Here is a 25,822-nt window from a genome sequence, read left to right as displayed (position 1 = left end):
TGCCCCACGGAGGACCTTAAGGTCCATAAATAGCAACACCCTAGAGGTCCCGGGCCCTAAGGAAGTCAGATTAGCTTCAACCAGAGCCAGGGCCTTTTCAGCACTGGCTCCGGCCTGGTGGAACGCTCTGTCTCATGAGACCAGGGCCCTGCAGGATCTGATTTCTTTCCGCAGGGCCTGTAAGACAGAGTTGTTCCACCTGGCCTTTGGCTTAGAATCAATTTGATTCCCTCCCCCTCTTTCTTTTCTCCTTTCTCCTCCTATGAAGAGGCTGCATTTTAATGTTGTATTTTAATCTTGTTTTTAAAGTTGTATTTTAATCAACTTGTTTTTATTATTGGTTGTTAGCCACCCTGAGCCCAGTCTTGGCTGGGGAGGGGAGGGTATAAATAATAATTATTATTATTATTATTACTAAAAAGAACCACTCCTTGTCAATCAACCGAAAGCTCTCATACCAGGCAAGTGAGTGCTTGGCCCAAGATTGATTCCAGGGAGATATCTGGGTTTTTGAATTTGTGATATATTTCCAGGTTTAAAAATGATGAAACCAGTATCACGATATGGACTTCAAACCAGTTTTGGACAATATATTGACATATCGCCCCACCTTACCCTGCAGTATTATTATTTATTATTATTATTTATAGAATTTATATACCACCCTATACCCAGAGGTCTCAGGGCGGTTCACACAAAAAAGATCACAGTATATAAAATAAAAATAAAAACAATAACCCAATAACAAAAAGAGCCACATTTTAAAAGGGTATAGGATGTTGATTTGGTCAACCAAAGGCCTGGTTTAAAAGAAACGTTTTTGCCTGGTGCCTAAAGGTGTATAATGAAGGCACCAGGCGAACTTCCCTGGGGAGAGCATTCCACAGACAGGGAGCCACTGCAGAGAAGGCCCCGCTCTCGTGTTGCCACCCTCCGGAGACTTCTTGAGGAGGAGGCACACGAAGGAGGGACCAAAAGGTAGGAAATGAAAACCCATAAGGTTAATGAGATTTCATTTTAACAACAAAAAAAAAAAAACCCTAAAAATTGAGGGAAGCAGGGAACATGTGACAGGCAAGCATGTTAACATGCTGGGGTGAAAGCTGAGCAGGAAAAAGAGGCTTCTCCCTCATAGTTGGGGGTCACCCAATGAGGCAGGTGGGCAGTAGATTCAGGATATTTATTTATTTATTATTTAATTTTATTTATGCCCCGCCCTCCCCAGCCAAGACCAGGCTCAGGGCGGCTAACATCAGGTATAAAAACAATTGATTAAGATACAACTTAAAAACAAGATTAAAATACTACTTAAAATGCAGCCTCATTTCAGTGGAAGCCCAGATCAAAAACTGTTTGGGGGGAGAAAAGGAAAGAACTGCTCCAGGCAAGACGGTGCCCCTGGCTTTTAAAAAGGGTCAGACAGATTCCTGGAGGGGAGGGATTGGGTCACCTGCCAGCGACTGAGCAGCTGTGCGTGCTTAACAGCTTAGGGACAGCAAGAGCCAGCAAAGAGCAAATGGCCTGCATGCCTGGGATCTGGCCGGCACCTTTGTATCCATTCGTGGGAGCCCCACAAACATCTGGGGCCTTCTGCAATCCAGGCTGCTCTCTGCAGCCCTGTCCCCCGAGGGCAGCATGTTACCCGAGGACCAAAGTGGTCCTGGACCCAGCCCTCTGCACCTGACCGGGGAGGCGGCACGTACTTTCTCCCTCTGGAGACGTTCCACGTCCTCCTCGTGATCCGCCTGCGCACTCCTCAAGGCGGCCTGGGTTTCCTGCTCCGTCTGAATGAGCTTCTGGGCCGCCAGGTCCTTGTCTCGCTCCAGTCGGCTCACCTCGGCCTCCGTCTCCTTGCGGACGGCAGCCAGCTCCGCTGGGGAAGGACAGACAGACAGAGGTCAAGACAGCAAAGGGGATAATAATATTTATTTATTCATTCATTCATTCATTCATTCATACCCCACCCATCTGGCTGGGTTTCCCCAGCCACTCTGGGCGGCTTCCAACAGAACACTAAAATACAATAACATATTAAACATTAAAAGCTTCCCTGAACAGAGCTGCCTTAAGATATCTTCTAAAAGATTGGTAGTTATTTTTCTCTTTGACATCTGGTGGGAGGGCGTTCCACAGGGCAAGCGCCACTACCAAGAAGGCCCTCTGCCTGGTTCCCTGTAACCTCACTTCTCGTAGTGAGGGAACCACCAGAAGGCCCTCGGCGCTGGACCTCAGTGTCCGGGCAGAACGATGGGGGTGGAGACGCTCCTTCAGGTATACTGGAGCAAGGCCTTTTAGGGCTTTAAAGGTCAGCACCAACACTTTGAATTGTGCTTGGAAACGTACTGGGAGCCAGTGTAGGTCTTTCAAGACCGGTGTTATGTGGTCTCGGCGGCCGCCCCCAGTCACCAGTCTAGCTGCCGCATTCTGGATTAGTTGCAGTTTCCGGGTCCCCTTCAAAGGTAGCCCCACATAGAGCGCATTGCAGTAGTCCAAGCAGAAGATAACCAGAGCATGCACCACTCTGGCGAGACAGTCTGTGGGCAAGTACGGTCTCAGCCTGCGTACCAGATGGAGCTGATAAACAGCTGCCCTGGACACAGAATTGACCGGCACCTCCATGGACAGCTGTGAGTCCAGAATGACTCCCAGGCTGCGCACCTGGTCCTTCAGGGGCACAGTTACCCCATTCAGGACCAAGGAGTCCTCCACAGCCGCCCGCCTCCTGTCCCCCCAAAACCTTGGATGGAGCGAGGAGGGGCGATTATCAGAAGAGGGGCTTGATTGGGGGCAAGGACAGCCCAGTGGGCACCACTGCGTGCAAGGGGGCATGGCTAGGCTTGAGAGGGCGGCGGCTTAGCAGCCAAGAGCCCCGCCTCTGTCGGGAGAAAGCCCCGCCCCCTCTAAAGAGAGGGAAAGCAAGGAGGGTCCCAGGTGCATTCGAAGGGGGCAGGCGCACAGCTTAAAAGCAAGTACATCCGCCGGTGAAGTCGGGTAATAAAAACCTCCATCTACACTCCCACACCCAGTCATTGAAGGGAAAGAGACAGGGGGTGGCACAAGAGGACCCAAAGGAAGACCTTCCTCCCAGGATACCTTGCAAGGCTTCCTTGGCATGGAGCAAGCTCTGCCTCTCGGCTTCCAGCTGCTCCTTCCGGGTCTCCAGCTGGGCGAGGTGCTGCTGGATCTCAAAGAGGGTCGTCTCCAAGGCGTCTTTTTCAGACCTGGGCAGAAGAGGAACAGTAGGACTGTATTATCATTCCCCCCATCTTTTGTTGTTTTCGTCTTTGCTCATCAGCCATCTTGCATCTACTCTGCCTGGTAGGCTCCATATACCGTATTTTTCGCTCTATAGGACGCACCGGACCATAGGAGGGGGGGAACAGGGGGGGAATTTTTTTTTCTTGTTCTGCCCCTCTAAAACAAGGTCCGTTCAAGGTGCGTTTAAGAGCAGGTCGGGGAACAGCGCAAAGGCTGCGCGCAGCCTTGCCGCTGCCCCCCTGAGCTTGTGGGGCTGGCGGTGGGGGGAAGCGCTGCTTTCCCCCACCGCCAGCCTCAAAGATCCCTGAAGCCTTTGGAGCGCAGCTGCACTCCAAAGGCTTGAGGCTTCGGGGACATCCTTTGTAGCCTCCGCAGGGCAGCGGGGTGTAGGCACAGCCACCCCGAAGCTAGAACAGCCATCCCAAAGCTAGAAGGCACTTTGCGCAGCCATCCCGAAGCTAAAACAGCGAGACGGAGGGCTGCACAGCGCCCCATCTCGCTGTTTTGGCTTCGGGGACAGCCTTTCAAGCCTCCGCAGGGCAGCGGGGTGAAGGCACCCCGCTGCCCTGCGGAGGCTTTGCACAGCCATTCCGAAGCTAGAACAGCTTCGGGCTGCAGGCTGCTATCCGCAAGCCTTGGGAGCCCGGCGGGCACTCCCGCTGCGCTCCGAAGGCTTGCGGATAGGTTCCTGAAGCCTGGAGCGTGAGAGGGGTCGGTGCGCACTGACCCCTCTCCCTCTCCAGGCTTCAGCGAAAGCCTGCATTCGCTCCATAGGACGCACACACATTTCCCCTTCATTTTTGGAGGGGGAAAAGTGCGTCCTATAGAGCGAAAGATACGGTACCTCCTCTTTTGGGGCTTAGGCCAGAAATTCCAGCAGGTTCGGTGAGGAGACTTGTGTGTGCACATTAAGGTGGGGATGTAAAGCTGAGAAAAGGAAAGCAGCTGAGCAGAAAATGCCTTTCTGCTGGGAGTTAACACTCCCAGGAGGCGTTCTTATTCACTGGGTGCACTGCCCATATAATCCAGGCATTTTCCTTTGACCAGTGGGCTGAGCTCTCTCTGGGCTGCAGAGTGTCTGAGAATGTGAAAGAGTTAGTTTTGTTTTGTTAGAGGCAGAACGCTGCAAGCACGCAGCTTGATTCTGTAGGTTTTCTTTTGTTTCTGTATGGTTCTAAATAAACAGTTGATAGAATAGAAGCACGGGTGTTGAGCTATTGAAGACACCACGTTGACCCAGACAAAGCCATTTTATGCTGCGTGTAAACTCTGCTAACGTCCGACAACTGAGAAGAGAGCACTGTGGGCACCATAGAAGTGTCGGAGTGCTCGTAAATCAGACCAATTGCAGTGCCGATGCAGCAGACCCCGTGGGTCAAAGGATTTATGACCCACAAACTTCAACAAAACAGTGCCCCTCCCTGCCAGCCCCATAACAAAGCCCCAGGCTAGGACTCAGGAGGGCTAGGTTTCAAATCTCCACCCTTCCACGGAGCTCACTGTGTGACCATGAACCGGTTGCTGCATCTCTCAGCCTCACGGGGCTGTTGCAAAGAGGAAACGGGACAGTGAACTGTGTTTGAGCTCCTTGGAGGAATGGTGGGATGCAAATGGCAGAAATAAATCGGAATAAATAATAATAGGTGCTAAAGGTGGGGGCACACACACACACATGAATTGATTTTAGAATGTATTTCAATTAACTGATTGTGATTTTATGTAAATTGTGTTATTTTTATTGTCGTTAGCCGCTCTGAGCCCGGCTTCGGCTGGGGAGGGCGGGATATAAATAAAAAATTATTATTATTATTATTATTATTATTATTATTATTATACATACCTGAGGCCAGAGATCTCCTCTGCCAGGCCCCGGTTCTCTCGCTCCGAGGCTGCCAGCTGCACCACCAGGCTGGCTTTTTCCTTCATCAGCGACTCCTTCTCCTTGGCTGCCCGCAGAGATGCTTCGCTGTGGCGTTCTAGCTCCCTGCGCACCTGACCCAGCTCCTCACCGGTTGCACTCCTGTGGCGGGAAAGCTGAGAGGCAGAGAAAGAGAGGGAGGAAAATGGTGTATAGATGGTATATAACACCAGTACAGATAGCAAAAATGTACAAAACCGGCTCAAATACTTGTTGGAAATGTAAAGAAAAAGAAGGGACCTTTTATCATATGTGGTGGGAGTGTAGAGAAGTTAAAAAGTTTTGGGAAATGATATACAATGAATTGAAAAAAATGTTTAAAATGACGTTTGTAAAAAAAAAACCAGAAGCATTTTTGTTAGGGATTGTAGGACAAGACCTGCCAAGAAAAACAAAGAATTTATTCATGTATGCTACAACAGCGGCAAGAGTCTTGACAGCACAAGGATGGAAGAATGAGGAAACCCCGACGAAAGAACAGTGGCAAGAGAAATTGATGAATTATGCAGAACTGGCCAAATTGACTTACAAGTTGCGAGACAAGGACAACTCTGACTTCAAATCAGGGAGAGGAGCTGAGGGGAGTCCTTGGGGGGGGGAACAATGTATGTGATTATAGGGTTTGATAATTTGTTATGTGGAAATCGATCAATAACAAATATTTAATTTTTAAAAAAAGAAAGAGAGGGAGAAAAGGAAGGAGGGAGAGGGGCAGCTTAGACACCACTTAGATGCCCCCTTGGCTGTTATGGTCCCTCTCTGTTCCCCCAGTCCCTTCACCCAGCAGGGCTAAAGCAATAGCCTGGTGTTTACGATGCCAACCTCAGCCCTGCAACAAAAACCATTCAGCCTCTGCCAACTCAGCAGATCCCAGATTTGGGTGTGAATATCAGAAAACATTAGCTTTGCAAGCTCTGTGTTATGAAGACCTGAGCAACCCAGCTTCTGCAAAGGTCTGCTCCTGAGATCTCAGTTGTGAACTCTCTTGCAGCTGAACATTACATTCTTGTGAGCTGCCCTGAGATCTTGCGATGGGCGGAATATAGGTCTAGTAAATCACCACCATCATTAAAGTAGTGGAGGTCTTGTGAGGAGTGACCAGCAACTCAGACATCGCAATGATCAACTAGCTTGCACTAAGTAGCTGTGTCCTGTCTTGCAGGACAATCTGCTTTGAGCTTTAGAAAAGTGAATTGCAGACACAGAGCAGCAGCAGGCAGACGAAGAAGACGAAGAAGACGAAGACGAAGAAGAAGAAGAAGAAGAAGAAGAAGAAGAAGAAGGAGGAGGAGGAGGAGGAGGAGGAGGAGGAGGAGGAGGAGAAGTAGTAGTAGTAGTTTGGATTTGATATCCCGCTTTATCACTACCCGAAGGAGTCTCAAAGCGGCTAAAATTCTCCTTTCCCTTCCTCCCCTACAACAAACACTCTGCAAGGTGAGTGAGGCTGAGAGACTTCAGAGAAGTGTGACTAGCCCAAGGTCACCCAGCAGCTGCATGTGGAGGAGCGGAGACGTGAACCCGGTTCACCAGATTACGAGACTACCGCTCTTGACTGTTATAAGAATTTTAAGGTCTCAAATATAGAATAATATTCACAAACACACACATATCTAAATATATGAACCACGTGTCTGAAATAGTATGGGAGAGCAATCCTGGAGCCATTTTGACTCTCCCAGTGACCTCAAATATTCCTCTGCAGGAAGGGAGGCAAATGAGGAAAGCCTTCCCATCGTCTTTTTGCTTACAAATCCTATCTTGAGGGTGTAGTTGTGTATGAATAGGGTGAGCCTGTGACTTGGATTCAGGAACTAAAGTATTAACCATCACAGAAGAATGGCCAGGATGCCCATGTAATGCAATCAGCGACCATTATCAGGTATCCTGGCAGACAGGATTTCTGCTGTAGACCGCCTCCTTCTGTGATGTATGTATGATGTTTTTGGGGGTGGTCTTGGGCTACAGGGTGGGCAATTTCAAAAGTCTATATATGGGCTTGCGCACCATTGCTCAGGGTTCCTCCTCCCTCCTGCATGTGGTGAGTGGGGACCCTGTTGCAACAGTTCCTTGAATAAAGATCAGGCTTACTAGCTGCTTTGCTTCTCAATATACTCTGGTTGGCATCTGTTATTTCATCCTACCAATAGGCAACCCACTTAAGGACTCTATACAGGCTCTTGGATAAGGGAAAGGGAGCAGTTTTTTCTCATAACGGGACAAAGGGCCCTCCATCCCTGCCTGCCAGTGCTGCCTCTCACCTGTCCCAGCTGCTCCTGGAGCTGCCCCCTCTCCTTCTGCAGCACCAGCACCTCCTGCTCCAGCGTCACCCGGCTCTGCTCCACAGCCTGCAGGGAGTGGCCCAATCCGTGGCGCTCTGTGTCCAGGTCCAGCTTCTCCTGCTCCAGCCGCACTAACTCGTCCCGGATCGTGGCTTTCTCCTGCTCCACTTCCTGCTTCTTCCCCAAGAGAGAAGCCTTCTCTTCTTCTAGCTGAGCCCAGAAGGGTGGGGAGGGAGAAAGCAGGAGACTGGCAGTGAGGGTTACTCAGCACACAGGATGGCAGCTGTTCTGTCTTTCTCCCCACCCCCCACCCCAAAACCACACATGTATATACACAATAGGGCACCTCTCACAGAAAGTTGTTTTGCCATCGTTGGCATGACTGTATACTTTGGAAAAGCCAAATACCCCCCCCCCCGTTTATAATAGATTTAATTCACACAGAAATGGAAAATGGATGTGTAGTAACGAAGTTTTGAAATGGAAAACAGCTAAATGTGCATTGCTGAAGGGTTGCTAACATTGGGGTTTTTTCCAGTGTTGTTTTCTAAAGGACTCTGAGCTCCTTAATGGGGTAATGAGTAACTGCTGATTGTTTTGGAGAGTGAAACTTGAATCATGTGATAAAGGTATTGAGTTGCAAATTCGCCATCTTGAAAGGGTGGCGGCTGTTAAGTTTTTCTAAACTATGCATGCCAATGACTCTCCAAGAGATGCATTAGCCTAAGGCTGGCATAGGCAAACCCGGCCCTCCAGACGTTTTGAGACTACATTTCCCTTCATCCCTGATCACTGGTCCTGTTAGCTAGGGATCATGGGAGTTGTAGTCCCAAAACATCTGGAGGGCCGAGTTTGCCTATGCCTGGCCTAAGGCCAACTGAGGCTGGGATGGGGGAAGAGACACAGTTTGGATTTTTGAACTCTTTTATTTCTAAGAAGACGATGAACCTGTGCTGGACAGAACAAGATAATGTACAGTAATGGATTTTTTTGGATGTATCTTTAATGCTTATGTTCTGTTTTTAAAAGAGTTCGGCAAGCAAAAGTTTGAATAATATTTTTATGCGCCTGGACAATGATTCCTTCCAAAAGGAGTCAGGTCTTGCGCTTCCAGTCACTTCAAACTGTGAAATATTAACACCTGCAACAGCTGCTATCCCAAATAAGCAGTGCTGGACCTCATGCCCAAGCCGGAAGGAGGTACACCATATTTTTCACACCATAAGACGCACCTAGTTTTAAGGAAAACAAGAAGGAAAAAAATTCTGCACAGAGCATGTAAGCGGCTCTCGTTTTTCTTGCTTTAAAGCAAGCAAAGCGAGAGCCGTTTACGTGGCTTCTGTCCTGCTTTGCACAGCTCTCACTTTGATTGCCCATCCCTCCTCCCGCCTCGCTGTAAAGTGTAATAGGAATTTTATGGTCTTAGATATATGGTAATGTTCATAAGTGTACCAACCAAGCACATACATAGATCAGCACAGGAAGGCCAACCTGGAACCATTTTGATTCCTAAACTGACCAAATCTTTTCTCTGCAAGGTCAAAATGGAAAAGCCTCCCCATTGTCTTTTCCTTCACAAATCCTGTCTTAAGGGTATGTCTGTGTTTGAATAGGGGGTGAGCCTATGACATGGCCTAGTATTTATCATTACAAAAGACTGGCCAGGCTCCCCAGGCAATCCAGTCAAGTAACCTGCCAGACAGGAGATAAACAAGGACAAGAGATAAACAACATTTAAATTTCTGTTTAGACCGCCTTTTCTGTGATGTAGGTATGATGTATCTGAGGGGTGGTCTTAGGTTACACCCCTTCTGTGATGTATGTATGATGTTTCTGGGGGTGGTCTTGATCTACAGGGCGGCAATTTCAAAAGTCTTTATAAGGCCTTGTGTGCCATTTTTCTGGGTTCCTCCTCTCTCCTGCGGGTGAGGGGAGCACCCTGTTGCAACGGATCAATAAAGATCAGGCTTACTAGCTGCTTTGCTTCTCAATATTCTCTGGTTGGCCTCTGTTATTTTCTCCTACCAATAGGGAACCTATGTAAGGACTCTATATGGGCTCTTGGATACCCCATAAGGGAAAAAGGGCAATTTTTGTTTACAACAAAAGCCAGCCGAGCAAGAGCTGCTGACATGCTCTCTGCGGCTCTTGCTCTGCTCTGCGAGCGACGGACGGGAGCCATGGCTGCGGCTGCAGAGGCATCCCTCAGCTCGCGACTGCAGCAGCAGCCGAGGGATCCCTCTGCCGTCCAGTGCATTTGCTCCATAAGACGCACAGACATTTCCCCATACTTTTTAGGAGGAAAAAAGTGTGTCTTATGGAGCGAAAAATACAATACTTCCTGTGTAGGAACTGTTTTTCCTGCCTCTGCTCTGTCATGGACAAAGACCTCCGGACATTCTCCCACTCCCTGACAAACCCTACACTCTTCCACCTCCTTCTGGCACAAATCCTTCAGATGCGGATGTTCTCGGTTTGCAGACAATACAAGACACACTTCCCCCTTTGCAGCCGCTAGCCCCGCTCCCTCGTACCTGGATGATTATCTTGTTGAGCTCCATCTTATCCTGTGCCAGCCCCTCGTTGAGGGCACTCATCTTGGAGAGCGAGTCGCGCAGGGAGGACTCCTCCGACTTCAGGCGGCTCAAGGCCAGCTCCAGCTCAGCCCGGCTCGCCTCGGCCTGGGACAGGAAAAGAAAGGAGGTGCAGAAGAGCCTGTGACCCCAGGTGCCAACCCCCTGCAAGAAGCAAGAGCCATCCCACAAAGGCCTGGTGGCTCAACTTCCATATGAACCTCCTCGGACCCTGAGATCATCTTCTGAGACCCTCCTTCGTGTGCCTCCTCCTCAAGAGGTATGGAGGGTGACAACACGAGAACAGGGCCGTCTCTGCAGTGGCCCCCCCCTCTGTGGAATGCTCTCCCCAGGGAAGTTTGTCTGGCGCTTTCATGACACACCTTTAGGCGTTGCTTTTTAACCAGGCCTTTGGTTGATCTGATTTACACCCTATGCACTTCTAAAATGTGGTTCTTTTTGGGGGGAGGGTGTTATCGGGTTATTGTTCTTATTTTGATTTTATATATTGTGATCTTTTCTGTGAACTGCCCTGAGACCTCCAGGTATAGGGCGGTATATAAATTCAATAAATAATAATATTTTTTTTAAAAAAACACCTGCTTCCTGCTTGCTGGGACTGGAGCAAAGCAGGCTGCCAAGACAGGCTGAAGGCTGCCTGTGGCCTGATCCTGCAGGACACACCTCATGGTCTCAAGCAAGCAGGATGGGGTGCATGCTCAGGATCCCCAAACACAGGCATGAGGGCAGCCTTGCACTTCTTGTTTTGGAGGTACTGAAAGGCACCTGGGTGGGCTGCCAAATTTATTTAGTTAGTTAGTTAGTTAGTTCACAGCCCTCTATACCTGCAGGTCTCAGGGCAGTTACAACATAAAAGCAGAATATACAAACACAGAATACATAATAAAAAGAAAAGCAAAAACATCCCAATAACACCCCCCCACGGCCTTCCCCTAACATATTTTACTATTTTTTATTTTGACAAACTAATAATCCTAAATAAATAAGAATAAAAAGTGCATGCACACCCCGAAACCATTCCGTTATAACTATCCAGCCTCCCATAATTTCAATGCCTCTTGCGATGGTTTGACCCCTTTCTGTTTTAACAGTACAAATTCTACAAACACCTTCCATATCTCCTTGAAATCATTTCTCCTGTATATTCCCCATCTTAAAGGTAAAGAGACCCCTGACCATTAGGTCCAGTCGTGGCCGACTCTGGGGTTGCGACGCTCATCTCGCTTTACTGGCCAAGGGAGCCGGCGTACAGCTTCCGGATCATGTGGCCAGCATGACTAAGCCGCTTCTGGCGAACCAGAGCAGCGCACGGAAACACCGTTGACCTTCCCGCTGGAGCGGTACCTATTTATCTACTTGCACTTTGACGTGCTTTCGAACTGCTAGGTTGGCAGGAGCAGGGACCAAGCAACGGGAGCTCACCCCGTCGCGGGGATTTGAACACTAACCTTCTGATCGGCAAGTCCTAGGCTCTGTGGTTTAACCCACAGTGCCACCCACGTCCCCATCTTACCTTAATGTTAATTCATCATTAGTAGCTATATCCCACACCTCTTTATGCCATCCTTCCATTTTATATTCTACTTCCCCCTTCCATTTCCTAGCTATCATAATTCGTGCAGCTGTCAATAAATTTGTGAGCAAGTCCTTCCTTAGCCAGCGAACCTTCCACCCCAGGCATCCCCAACCTTTGGCCCTCCAGACGTTCTGGACTACAATTCCCATCATCCCTGACCACTGGTCCTGTTAGCTAGGGATCATGGGAGTTGTAGGCCAAAACATCTGGAGGGCTGCAGGTTGGGGATGCCTGTTCCACCTCATCATAAATTGATAATAATGCTACCTCTGGACCCCCAACACATTTCAGAAGGATGTGCAAATCTCTCCCTCCCCAGCAGCTGCCTCCTTGCCTTGGACAGGGCTTCATCGCCCTCGGCCTTCTCATGCTGAGAGACCTCCTTCTCCAGAAGGGCTTTGCTCAGGGCTTCCTTCACCAGCACAAGTTCCTTCTTCAGGCCGGACTTCTTTGCTTCCAGCTGCTCCAGCTGCTTGCGACTGGGAGACAGAAGAGGGGAGAAAGTGAAATTGAAATACTTTATTGACACTTGTACAACTTGTATACAGTGAGATTACAAGAGCACCCCCCACTCAGCTCTCTTAGTCTTAATTCCCCTCGTTTACTGACGCACACCCACCAAACCTGAAAGTCAGTTGCCCTGTTGTTATCTTTTCATTCAGCAGCCCAACAGCCCACGGATAGAAGCTGTTCTTTACCCTGTTGGTGCGACTAATTGTGCTTCTACATCTTCTGCCTGAGGGCAGGAGATCAAGAAAGTGCCGGCTGCGGTGTGAATCATCCCTGAGAATTTTTCTCACTTTCCTGGGGCAACATTCTTCCACTATTTCATCCAGCGGATTCATGGGACAGCCCATAATATCTTGTGCTGTATTCACCACCCTCTGTAGGCACTTCCTATCAGATGATGTCAAACCAGCGTACCACACCGTGATGCAGTATGAAAGGACACTTTCTATTGTTGACTGGTAGAAGGAGATCATCAAATGTTGATTGACATCATTCTTCCGCAATATTCTGAGGAGATGGAGTCTCTGCTGGGCTTTCTTAACCACCTGGCTTGTATTGATTTTGCAAGTAAGGTCTTCACTGAGATAAACTCCTAGGAATTTAAAGGAAGAGACTCTCTCCACACAGCCTTCCCCGATTTACAGCGGGGCTAGTTCTCCTCTCTTCCTCCAAAAGTCCACACCATCTCCTTTGCCTTGCTGATATTAAGGTGCAAGTTGTTCCCTAGGCACCATGTAGATATTTTCTGTACCTCCCCTCTATACGCCGATTCATCTCCACCTGTTATTAAACCTATTATGGTGGTGTCATCTGCAAACTTAATAATTGCAGTAGATAGGTCAGATGATACACAATCGTATGTAACCAATGAATACAGGTAGGGACTTATCACACAACCCTGTTGTGTGCCAGCGCTGATTTTTAAGAAATCACTAGACAAGATGCCAGCCGTTCACCCCCACGGCATTCTACCTCGGGTTGAACAAAGGTGGCATATTCACAGAGAGACCCTGTTGTCAAGTCAGGTTCCCAGGGCGTTTAAAAAAAGGACCGGTGAAGACAGCTCTATGGTGGAGATTTGGCAAGGACAATGCCTCCATGAAACATGTCTGTAGAGTGTTCTCTGCTTGCTAAGTTGTGGGAGAAAGTGATGGGCTGTGTAACTACGACTGCACAGATAAAGCTAAAACTTTCAGCAGAGAATATTCTTTTGAATTATATGCCTATTGCATGGAAGTTAACAATGGGACAAGGCACCCTAATGGTGGCCAAGAAACTGAGACTGATGAGTTGGAAGAGTAAAGATATGGTCCCCTTCAGTCAATGGACTGGCAACACGACAACACTCGCAACTTATGAACGGACTGCTTATTAGATGTAGGCTTTGGATAAATACGACGACATTTGGAATGGGTTTCTACAGAATGTAGCAGGCTATTCATATCTATATATGTATTAGGATAATCACCTGTATGGGCAATCTATCCGGAAGATATTTGTATTTTGAGGAGTTAGTGATCTGACATGGTTATCCTTCCTGCCCCCTGTTCCTTCCTTTTCCCTATCTTTTGTTAAGCTCTTTGATGGCTGAGAGCAGCCTTTAATGTCCTAATCTGTTGGAAGGAAGCAACAGTGATGAGTGCCTTCTTTGATGTTGGACATTGTTTCAAGAAAGTGAGGCACTGGGCAGCTAATGAATGTATGTAAGCAGTTGGGCAAACCACACAGGTGAATCGGATGGTTGTGGGCAGAGTTTGAGAGAGAATCTCGTGCACGGACTGATGGCCATGAGGCCGTGCAAACTGAGGGCTTCCAAGTGGGAGATTGAGGTGCTTGTTTGGTATGTATATATTGCTTGCTGTTTAGAATAAAACATTTAATCTTCTCACTCACTTGTGTTTTGTATTACTTCTGAATCTCATATGTAGACATAACCTCATATCTCTTTACATAAGAATGTACGGGAGTATATTACATTGCATTTTTGCACACTGTTTCTTTCTACAAATTTCCGTTCTTTTTATTTTCTCGATTTTTCTATTCTCTGCATCACATTGTTTCTTTATCACTGCAATTCTTTCAATTAAAAATATTAATACCAAAAAAAATATCATGCTTCCTGGGCAGACAACATTCAACATCTTTGCAGAGTCCACTACACTGGCTCCCAGTACATTTCCGAGTACAATTCAAAGTGTTGGTGCTGACCTTTAAAGCCCTAAACGGCCTCGGTCCAGTATACCCGAAGGAGCGTCTCCACCCCCATCGTTCTGCCCGGACACTGAGGTCCAGTGCCAAGGGCCTTCTGGCGGTTCCCTCACTGCAAGAAGCCAAGTTACAGGGAACCAGGCAGAGGGCCTTCCCTGTAGTGGCACCCGCCCTGTGGAACGCCCTCCCACCCGATGTCAAAGAGCAAAACAACTACCAGACTATTAGAAGACACCTGAAGGCAGCCCTGTTTAGGGAAGCTTTTAATGTTTAATAGACGATTGTATTTTAATATTCTGTTGAAAGGGTATAAACAATAAATTATTATTATTATTATTATTATTATTATTATTATTTTGACTTAGTGTTTTGAAGGAAGCTCCATACCTTCCCAGCATGCCTCTGTGTCACTGCAAAATGTCCCCCAACCCTAGTGCCAGAGAACTGGACCTGAGTCCACACCAGCTTCAGCCCCTCTCGACGAGACACCCTCCCCCAAGAAAAAAACCCTCCCCAATCTCCCACTTTACCTCCGCTCAATTTCCTTCCGAGCCCGTTCCTGGTCCTTTAAGATGTCCTCTTTCTCCTCTTCCAGGCCATCACGCTGTCGCTGAAGGTCGCTGTTGGCCAGCTGCAGTTTCTCCTTTTCCTGATGGAGAACCTCCAGCTTCTGCTGCAACAGCTGCAGGTTCTTTTCCAGGTTCGTCTTCTCACTGGAGAGGAGAAAGGAGGGGGACACTACAGCAGGGCGAGGACAATAAGGGAGCAGAGGACAGCGCCCATTCCATCAACTTCTCACAACAGCCGTTGAGGCTGCTCCATCCCAGTGCATTCACAACCATGACCATCTCTCTCTCTTGAGAAGAGGGGGAGTCACATGGGCAAGTGGACAGCCAACACTTAAGGACAGTAAGTTTAAAATAATCAAAAAGAAAAAGAAAAGAAGGTAATATAAGGTTAGCCTAAATTTACTACCCATTGTGTGTTTTGGTTGTTCTGCACAATCTGTCGACTTCAGGAAACTGGAAACCAGAGTCCCAACAATCGTAGCATCCTTCTCTGCTGAACTGTGTTTATTGGTGCTTAGGTTATTTTAGACATCAGGGAAGTTTTTAATGTGTGACACCTTACTGTGTTTTTGGTCTTTTGTTGGAAGCTGCCCAGAGTGGCTGGGGAAACTCAGCCAGATGGGCGGGGTATAAATAATAAATTATTATTGTTGTTGTTGCTGTTGTTGTTGTTGTTGTAAAGAAAGGGATGTGAATTAGAAATAACTGGGAAAACAATGCAGCAACAAGAGGCGGAGTACAAGAAGCCAATTTTGGGGGGCAGAGACTCTCCTTCAGGCAGTGGCGTAGCGTGGGTTGTCAGCACCCGGGGCAAGGCAAGTAATTTGCGCCCCCTAACCCGTGGATTTGCGCCCCCTAACCCGTGGATTTGCGCCCCCTAACCCGTGGATTCGCCCTAACCCCAGATGTTGCGCCCGGTGCGGCCGGCCCCCCCTGCACCCCCCACGCTACACCACTGCCTTCAGGTATACAGGGCCGAGGCCGAGAGAGGGACCCCCCGCTCCCACACCACAGTGCTGAATTACTCCTCCAGACTGGAAAGAAGGCAGCCCAGAGCGCTGACTCACACAGAGAAACACAAGCCTTCTCTGCATGCAGGTTGTTCTGCTGCCCCTATGTGCAGGGGGTGGGGTTCAGTCCTTAAATGCCAACACACACACACAAGCCCTTTCAGCAGAGGCTTCTGGGAAGGAGACACAGCCAGGGCAGGCACTCAGACAGAGAGGCAGTAGGGAAATTTCACAAAGGCATTCCTTGCCTTCCTGGCGCTCCTTGCTTCCTTCAAGAGGGCAATTCGAGGTGCCTCACCTGCCCAGCAGTTCGGCGGAAGACCGAAAGCGGTTGGCATCGTGAGCCGCGTCCTCCTTGGCTTGCGACAGCCTGTCCAGGTCCCCCTTCAGCTGCAGGATCTTCTGCTCCAGGGAACGGCGCTCGTTGTCGCTCTCTGCCAACTGCCTCTTCAGGGATGACACAAGGTCCTGCGCAGCCTCGTATTTCCCCCGGAGGTCCTGGGCGTAAAAAGTAAAAGCAAGCAGCAACGTCAGGCTCAGGAACAGACTGGCAGGTAGCAAAGCCCACGCCCAGATGAGGAAAAGGAGAACTCTGATCGCTGGGGTTGTTACCTCTGTATTTCTCTCCCAGAGAGCAGCTCACAGCACAGCAGAGAACCACCACCATATATGAAGCAGTTAATAATAATAATAACAATAATAATAATAATAATAAAATTTATTATTTGTACCCCGCCCATCTGGCTGGGTTTCCCCAGCCACTCTGGGCAGCTTCCAACAAAAGACCAAAAATATACTAAGATGTCACACATTAAAAACTTCTCTGATGTCTAAAATGACCTAAGCACCAATAAACACAGTTCAGCAGAGAAGGATACTACGATTGTTGGGACTCTGGTTTCCAGTTTCCTCAAGTTGACAGATTGTGCAGAACAACCAAAACACACAATGGGTAGTAAATTTAGGCTAGCAAGGAGGGCTTAATTGTCGGCTCTGGTTGCACATGTTTTGTGTACATGTTTACTTTCTCTATCTATTGTTGTCTTGTACAATTCTATGGAAGCCTCCTGAGAATCTCTCTTTCTGACTGTCTTTCCTAAAGGTAAAAAGGTAAAGGGCCCCTGGACGGTTAAGTCCAGTCAAAGGCGACTATGGGGTTGCGGTGCTCATCTCACTTTCAGGCTGTGTTTGTCCACAGAAAGCTTTCCAGGTCATGCAGCCAACAGGACTAAACCACTTCTGGCGCAATGGAACACCATGAGGGAAACCAGGGCGCACGGAAAAGCCGTTTACCTTCCTGCCAGAGCAGTACCTATTTATCTACTTGCACTGGTGTGCTTTCAAACTGTTAGGTTGGCAGGAGCTGGGACAGAGCAATGGGAGCTCACCCCATCACGGGGATTAGAACCGTTGACCTTCTGAGTGGCAAGCCCAAGAGGCTCAGTGGTTTAGACCACAGTGCCACCCGTGTCCCCTGTGTCTTTCCTAAAACCAGGCTATTATCCCCCCCCACACACACACATCATGGCAGGTGATTAGGCTGCCAACTAAGTCTGCAAATCCAGAGGTGAGAGGCCAGATGCCATTTGGAACACAGGTGTCCCTGATCCGGGTGACAAGAATCAGAATAAGTTACAGAAAACGAGACCAACTGAGGATATTTGCATGTTCTAGACAGGGCAGAAGCCCAGTTTGTATTCCTGCTCTCACACAGGGAGAGTGAGCAATGCCTTTTTGGGGGTGGCCTCTTCCCTTGCAGTTTAGGAACTCCTCTCTCCCCTTCCCGCCCCCAATCTTGAGTGTCAGTCAGTCAAGTTTATTGCTTATAGCCAAAGGCTGCTGCAATGTATACAATGTCATTCAATAAAATATATACTAGTTTGACACAAAAACTTAAAACATTTACATTGTCAAAACCTGACCTAATCTGCACAAAACTATAGAAACTCTTTAAAATATAAATTGAAACATTTGGCAATAAAATTTATAAGCTAAAATCACGGTGGGGCCACTAATATAGTAAAAGTAATATTAAATAATAAAAGACAATTATGTACAAAGTTTAGTGAGAAAGATACAGCTTGGTGTAGATGGGGTCAAATAAATTCATCTCCTTTGCAGTTGATAGCTATCTCGGCTATAGAATTTTTTCTAATTTTCCTGGCGGCAGTTGCAAAAAGTGCTACACGCCAGGTCACATACTTATCAATGTCTGCAAGGAGATATAGAATCATGGCCCAATCTTGAGTGAGACAAACACTGTTTAGGGGAGCTTTTCAATGTTCAGTGTTTTATTATGTTTTTATATATGTTGCAAGCGGCCCAGAGAGGCTGTGGCAAAATTATTATTATTATCCTCTCCTGCGCTCCCTTCTATGAAGCGGGCCTGCTCAGGATTTTGGCAAGGGCCTTCTTCCCCCAAGTGCACCACATGCCTCCCTGGCCTTTGGGGTGATTGGGGCTGTGGGGTGGGAATCGGACGCCCCCCTCCTCCCTTACCTGAAGCTGCAGCTGGCGCTTCTGCAGGGCCGACTGCACCACCACCAGCGTGGAGTCAGGGAAGATGGGGGACAGGCTACGGCGGTGGGGGGAGGAACGGCGCAGCGGGGAGGGCGTCCGGAAGCTGGAGGACAAGCCCCGCAGGCTGAGCCCAGTGGCATCGCTGTCTGAGGTTTCCGTGGCCGGGAGGTGGACGGCACTGTCCGCGTCGGAGATCACAGCCTACGGGGAGAACAAAAATAAAAACTCACAGTGGGACCAGGCACCTGCATACCTGTATACCTGTATACCTGAAGGAGCATTTCCACCCCCATCATCCAGCCCGGACACTGAGATCCAGCACCGAGGGCCTTCTGGCAGTTCCCTCGCTGTGAGAAGTGAGGTTACAGGGAACCAGGCAGAGGGCCTTCTCGGTAGTGGTGCTTGCCCTGTGGAACGCCCTCCCACCAGACGCCAAGGCAATAATCAACTATTTTACTTTTAAAAGACACCTGAAGGCAGCCCTCTTTAGGGTTAGGGTTAGTTTTTAATGTCTGACGCTGTATTGTTTTTTGATATTTGGTTGGAAGCTGCCCAGAGTGGCTGGGGAGACCCAGTCAGATGGGCGGGGTATAAATACAGTCATACTTCGGGTTGAAGTAGCTTCAGGATAAATATTTTCGGGTTGCATGCTGCGGCGACCCAGAAGTAGCAGAGCGCGTTACTTCCGGGTTTCGCCGCTCGTGCATGCGCAGACGGTCAAAATGACGTCATGCGCAGAAGCGGCGACCCACAGACTTCGCTTCTGGATGCGAATGCGGCTCTGGAACGGATCCCGTTCACGTCCAGAGGTGCCACGGTAATAAATTATTATTATTATTATTATTATTATTATTATTATTATTATTACATCCCAGCTTCAAAAGAGATGAGCCAGACGCCACAAAAGGGACAGTGGGGGTCCTCTCCTCTGCCCTGTACCTGAGCGAGGTCCCGCAGGGTTTGCTGCAGCAACTCAGATTCTGTCCGCAGGGCTTCCACCTCCTCGGCTTCGGCCGCAGCCTGTTCCTGTGCATGGGAGGCTTCCTAGAAGCAGACATGGGGCAGGACGGTCAGCAAAGCAAGAGGGACTCTTTGCCGGGTTCTGGCTGCCGGACATTTGGAGGGAGGCAGCTTGGAGGGAACTCAAAGGAACAGAGGATCCACAAAGAAATAAAGAAAATACTAAGAATATCATATAGTAAAAGGCCAGAGGCATTCCTTTCAGGAATTTTAAACGATGATGTTCCAAAAGACAAAACTAAATTTTTCTTATACGCGATGCCTGCAGCAAGAATCCTGGTGGCTAAGTATTGGAAAGGGAATCAGTTAACTACTAGGGGAGAGTGGTTATGTAAGCTTTCAGAATATTTAGAATTAGCCAAATTGACAGACAAAAACCAAAAAGTGAAGTAAAAAAAGAACGGGAGTGCCTAAATGAATACCTTAAAAGTCAAGGTTCGAGGGTAGAAATCTGGCTGAGTCTGGAATAACCTTGTGAAGTGAAAGGATAAGAAAGAGAGATTTATATCTAGATGTTAGGATAGAGAGGATAAGGGAAACAGGAAGACACAATGAGAGATAAAGGAGGTGCTGTGGGATTGGTAGAAGTCAATGTTTGTTTTTCTTTTTAGTGTTTATATTATTAACTTGTAAGATATGGATTTGCTTTTTTGTTTTTTGAATGTTGGTTTTTGTGTTTTGTGTATTGTTATTTTTCAATATTTTTTGTGTTGTTGTGTGGAAAATACTAATAAAATTTATATTATATTTTTTTAAAAAAATTAAACAAAACCAAACAAAAGAAAGAAACAAAGGAACTGAGGAGCCTGTCTGACACTCGAAGCCCACCTGCCTCAGTGTCGTCTACACTGCCTAAACAGCAGCTCCCCAGAGTTTCAGTCCTTCCCAGCCATACCTGGTTCTACTTACCAGGGATGAATCCTTAACCTGCTGGGTGCCATAGCTGTCAACTTTCCTCTTTTCTTGCGAGGAATCCTATTTGGAATAAGGGAATTTCCCTTTAAAAAAGGGAAACGTTGACAGCTATGCTGGGTGCCCGAAAGATGGAGCAAACTTGTTTTCAGCTGCTACAGAGAGGGGAAGCACCCAAAACCACCAAATTCAAAATACGAGAAAGGAAATTCCAAATCAACGTGAGGAAGAACGTTCTGAGGGTCAGAGCAGTCCGGCCGTGGAACAGGTGGTGGACTCTCCTTCATGGGAAGTTTTTTAGCAGAGGTTGGCTGGACTGATGTCTGTCAGAGAGCCTTCGGCTGCGATTCCTGCATTGCATTGGGTTGGACTGGATGACCCTTGGGGTTCCCTCTGCAGTTCTACAACTCTATGATTCACCCAGGCAGGGTCGGAAGGGCTTTAAGCATACCACTGTCATACAGTGGTTCCGCTCCTTCCTCCTGGGCCGTGTTCAGAAAGTGGTGGTGGGGGATGAGTGTTCAGACCCCTGGGCTCTCACTTGTGGGGTGCCTCAGGGTTCTGTCCTCTCCCCCATGCTTTTCAACATTTACATGCAGCCGCTGGGAGAGATCATCAGGAGGTTTGGGCTGGGTGTTCATCAGTATGCGGATGATACCCAGCTCTACCTCTCTTTTAAATCAGAACCAGTGAGGGCGGTGAAGGTCCTGTGTGAGTGTCTGGAAGCGGTTGGAGGATGGATGGCGACTAACAGATTGAGGTTGAATCCTGACAAGACAGAAGTACTGTTTTTGGGGGACAGGAGGTGGGCAGGTGTGGAGGATTCCCTGGTCCTGAATGGGGTAACTGTGCCCCTGAAGGACCAGGTGCGCAGCCTGGGAGTCATTTTGGACTCACAGCTGTCCATGGAGGCACAGGTCAATTCTGTGTCCAGGGCAGCTGTCTACCAACTCCACCTGGTACGCAGGCTGAGACCCTACCTGCCCGCGGTCTGTCTCGCCAGAGTGGTGCATGCTCTGGTTATCTCCCGCTTGGACTACTGCAATGCACTCTACGTGGGGCTACCTTTGAAGGTGACTCGGAAACTACAACTAATCCAGAATGCGGCAGCTAGACTGGTGACTGGGGGCGGCCGCCGAGACCATATAACACCGGTCTTGAAAGACCTACATTGGCTCCCAGTACGTTTCCGAGCACAATTCAAAGTGTTGGTGCTGACCTTTAAAGCCCTAAACGGCCTCGGTCCAGTATACCTGAAGGAGCGTCTCCACCCCCATCATTCTGCCCAGACGCTGAGGTCCAGCGCCGAAGGCCTTCTGGCGGTTCCTTCATTGCGAGAGGCAAAGCTACAGGGAACCAGGCAGAGGGCCTTCTCGGTAGTGGCGCCCGCCCCGTGGAACGCCCTTCCAGCAGATGTCAAAGCGATAAACAACTACCTGACATTCAGAAGACATCTTAAGGCAGCCCTGTTCAGGGAAGTTTTTAACGTGTGATATTTTACTGTATTTTTGGTTTTTATGGAAGCCGCCCAGAGTGGCTGGGGAGGCCCAGCCAGATGGGCGGGGTATAAATAATAAATTATTATTATTATTATTATTATTATTAAGCATTAATAAATCTCCTCCCTCTGGTTCCACCCCCCAGTTTTTCATCCATGGCAAAGCTCAAATGAAGTGGGACTCGAGTGAGAAGTATGGGAAGAAAATTAGACCATAACGTACACAGACACCAAAAGGGGACGAGGAAATTTACCCTTGTTCTCAAAGGAGGCAAAGAAGAGAGGAGTTGGGAAGTGGGAAGAAAAGCTTAGGAAAACACACACACACTCTCTCTTCCCTTTTTAAACATCTCAATATAGAAGGAGACACCTTTACCCTGGTATGGCTCCCCTTTATCACATACACAGCCCAACAAGACAACGACAAAAATCCACCAACGGCATACAAATCAATATGGCTAACCTGATCCAAAACACCCACCCACCCCACTCACACATGAAAACGAAGACCACCACAGCCAGCCACAAATGAACAACCACACCCTAGGCCAACCCCAACCTCTCTCACCACCAAATTGGAAATAAGTGGTATTTAGCAACAAAAGTTATTAAGAATATGTAAAAATGAACTGATAAATTGGATGAAAATATAGAGTTATAATATGTTAAGATATAGAGTTAAGATAAATGAAAGAGGGTAAGGATTTGCTGACTTGATTATTTAAATGGGAATACAAAAAACCCACGCTGGAAGAGTGGCAGATGAAGGTGATAGACTATATGGGACTGGCTGAGATGGAATACAAAAAGGGGAGGTGTGAGGGAGTCAAGGAAACAAGTTAAATGAATTTAAAGTTACAAAAATGGATTTTGCTTTTAATATTTTTTTTGTACCTACTTGTCTTTTGAATTTTGTATTTTTATCTTTCTTTTTTCTTTTTTTATGTATCTTTTTGTATCTTTTTCTATTATATGACTTTTTGTTTTATTTTTCTAAATTTTTGTTTTTGTAAAACTTTAATAAATATCTTATATATATAAAAAAAACCTCTCTCACCACCAAAGGAACACAAGCGAACAGCAGAGAACCTGCACAAGCAACGCTGACACCAAACCCTACAAATACAGTGGTACCTCGGGTTAAGTACTTAATTCGTTCCGGAGGTCCGTTCTTAACCTGAAACTGTTCTTAACCTGAAGCACCACTTTAGCTAATGGGGCCTCCCACTGCCGCAATTTTTGTTCTCATCCTGAAGCAAAGTTCTTAACCCGAGGTACTATTTCTGGGTTAGCGGAGTCTGTAACCTGAAGCGTCTGTAACCCGAGGTACCACTGTAGTAAGTAAAATAGAAACATTGCCACCCCCCACCCCTATCTCCCCCCTCCACCTCTTTCCCCCTTATTTTCCCAATGTCTCTATAAATGAAACTGATTTGTAAAAAAGTTACATGGAAAAAATATATATACAAGAGAAAGACATTGCACACACTTTTGTAAATCAAGGAATAAATAAATGAATAAATGGAATATTGGAGCACAGAAAGCAGAAGGAGGAAGACAAAGGTGGGATGAAAGCAACAGAGTCCCAGGCTCTAGTGGGAGAGGAAGGGGAGGGGGGGACACATGCCAGCCTGGGGGGGCAGAACCAGGGGGGGCCGCGGCACCAGGAGTGGGGAGACCCCTTAGGGCCACACGGCCCCCGACAGAGCAGATGCCTGGCGAGCTGCATCTTCTTGAGGGCCACCCAATGCACTCCATCATCATCCTCCCCCAAAACCCAGCTGCCTCCTCTCACCAAACTCTCCAGCTTCTGGGTCAGCGCCTCAATTGCCTTGGTCTTCTCCGCGTTTTGGCCTTTCAAGCGCTCCAGGCTGGACGTGACTTCGTTGATCCTGGAGGGCAAGGGAAGAGAAAGCCTCGGTGGTCAGTTCTGGGCCGGTGGGGGCGTTTGGGGGTCTATTCTGGCCTTGCGGGGCATGGGAGAGCTTCGGATGTAGTCCTCTTGCAGGCAAAGCAGATGGGCCCTCCGCCTGAGCCAAGTTCCTCAGCAGAAACCCCACATGCAAAGAGTGAGGAACATTTCGGGGGGGGCATAGCTCAGTGGTTGAAAGACATCTGAAGACAGCCCTGTATTAAAAAGGTTTTATTTTATTGTGTTTTCATGTCTTGGAAGCTACCCAGAGTGGCTGGGAAAGTCCAGCCAGATGGGCAGGGTATAAATAATGTTTGTTTGTTTGTTTGTTTGTTTGTTTGTTTGTTTGTTTGTTTGTTTGTTTCCCCCAGCCACTCTGGGTGGCTCCCAACAGAAATAATAATAATAATAATAATAATAATAATAATAATAATAATAATAATAATGCAGCAACAAAACACCAGACATTAAAAACTTCCCTAAACAGGGCTGCCTTCAGACGTCTTCTAAAAGTCAGATACAGTGGTACCTCGGGTTAAGAACTTAATTCGTTCTGGTGGTCCGTTCTTAACCTGAAACGTTCTTAACCTGAGGTACCACTTTAGCTAATGGGGCCTCCTGCTGCCACCGCGCAATTTCTGTTCTCATCCTGGGGCAAAGTTCTTAACCTGAGGTACTACTTCCAGGTTAGCGGAGCCTATAACCCGAAGTGTTTGTAACCTGAGGTGCCTGTAACCTGAGGTACCACTGTAGTTGTTTATTTCCTTGACATCTAATGGGAGGGCGTTCCACAGGGCGGGCGCCACCACTGAGAAGACCCTCTGCCTGGTTTCTCCTACCCTGACCACAGGCCATGCTGGAGGCCAGAGCAGGCTCCCCTACCAGGTGCTAAACCTGCCTCCCCCAACCATTCCCCCCTCCCTGGTACCTGTTGCCCAGCTCGGCCTTCTCCATGTCGCAGCGGACCTGCAGCTGGATCATGTCGCGGACCTTGTCCTTCAGCTGCTCCTCCAGCTGCGCCATCAGCAGCGCCTGCTTCTCCAGGGTGGCGCCGGTGCTGCTCTCCGACAGGCGCAGGTTGCTGCTCAGGTTCAGGCAGGCAGCGTGGACCGTGCGGCTGGAGCGGGAGAGTTCGTGGCCCAGCTCAGAGAGGTCCCTGCCAAGACAGGGAGCAAGAGGAGTTGCTCAGGGGAGAGAAATGCAGGTAATAATATACCCGTATTTTTCGCTCTATAAGACGCACTTTTCCCTTTCTAAAAAGTAAGGGGAAATGTGTGTGCGTCTCATGGAGCGAATGCAGGCGGGAGGCTCTGCTCAGCGCTCCCTTTAAAGAGCCGCTGGAGAGTGTGTGCGGCTTTCCGGGGCTTTCCCCCGCACGCTCTTTAAAGGGAGAGCGGCTCTTGGGGGAGCAGGAGAGGCTGCGCACGGCTATCCCATAAGCCAGGGCAGCCAGCGGGATTGCTGTGCTGCGATCCCACTTGCTGTCCTGGCTTCTGGAATTCAGAATATATTTTTTCTTGTTTTCTTCTTCCAAAAACTAGGTGTGTCTTATGGTCTGGTGCGTCTTATAGAGCGAAAAATACGTTAAGTACAGTGGTATCTCTGGATGTGAATGGGATCTGTTCCGGAGCCCCGTTCGCATCCTGAGCAGAACGCAACCCGCACCTGCGCGTCGCAATTCGCCGCTTCTGCGCATGCGCATGACGTCATTTTGAGCGTCTGCGCATGCACGAGCGACGGAACCCAGAAGTAATGTGTTCCGTTACTTCCGGGTCGCCGCGGAGCGTAACCTGAAAGCGCTCAACCTGAAGCGACTTTAATCCGAGGTATGACTGTACCGACATCGCAAAGGAGCAGAAAATACTTTTTATGTCTGGGACAACAGCTGCTCAGATGCTACTAGCCCAGATATAGAAAGAAGACAAAAGAGAGAGAAATGGCAAGCTAAGCTGATGGACTACATTGAAATGGCAAAGCTGACTGGAAAACTCACAAACCCAGAGGACAATTTTTTAAAAAAAGAATGGGAAAATGTTTA

At 48.2% G+C, this 25,822-nt stretch overlaps 1 protein-coding gene across 5 annotated transcripts in view; it reads right to left on the bottom strand.

Moving 5' to 3' along the window:
* CROCC (ciliary rootlet coiled-coil, rootletin) overlaps positions 1-25,822 on the bottom strand; it is a 67,641-nt gene that overhangs the window by 21,047 nt on the left and 20,772 nt on the right. For all 5 annotated transcript variants that reach the window (XM_083629163.1, XM_083629161.1, XM_083629162.1 and 2 more), the window contains 12 exons: positions 24,713-24,940; positions 23,668-23,764; positions 19,382-19,486; positions 18,422-18,643; positions 16,221-16,420; positions 14,874-15,056; positions 11,960-12,104; positions 9,990-10,136; positions 7,435-7,665; positions 5,099-5,292; positions 3,094-3,221; positions 1,704-1,873 (listed from right to left, as the gene is read on the bottom strand). In XM_083629163.1, coding sequence (XP_083485289.1) covers positions 1,704-1,873; positions 3,094-3,221; positions 5,099-5,292; positions 7,435-7,665; positions 9,990-10,136; positions 11,960-12,104; positions 14,874-15,056; positions 16,221-16,420; positions 18,422-18,643; positions 19,382-19,486; positions 23,668-23,764; positions 24,713-24,940 — 2,050 coding nt within the window. The remainder of the gene's footprint in view (positions 1-1,703; positions 1,874-3,093; positions 3,222-5,098; positions 5,293-7,434; positions 7,666-9,989; positions 10,137-11,959; positions 12,105-14,873; positions 15,057-16,220; positions 16,421-18,421; positions 18,644-19,381; positions 19,487-23,667; positions 23,765-24,712; positions 24,941-25,822) is intronic.

This window comes from Podarcis filfolensis (assembly GCF_964270895.1).
Source record: "Podarcis filfolensis genome assembly, chromosome: 8".
NCBI lineage: Eukaryota > Metazoa > Chordata > Lepidosauria > Squamata > Lacertidae > Podarcis > Podarcis filfolensis.
The sequence above is the reverse complement of the archived record's forward strand: the minus strand, read 5'-3'. Positions and strand labels throughout refer to the sequence as shown.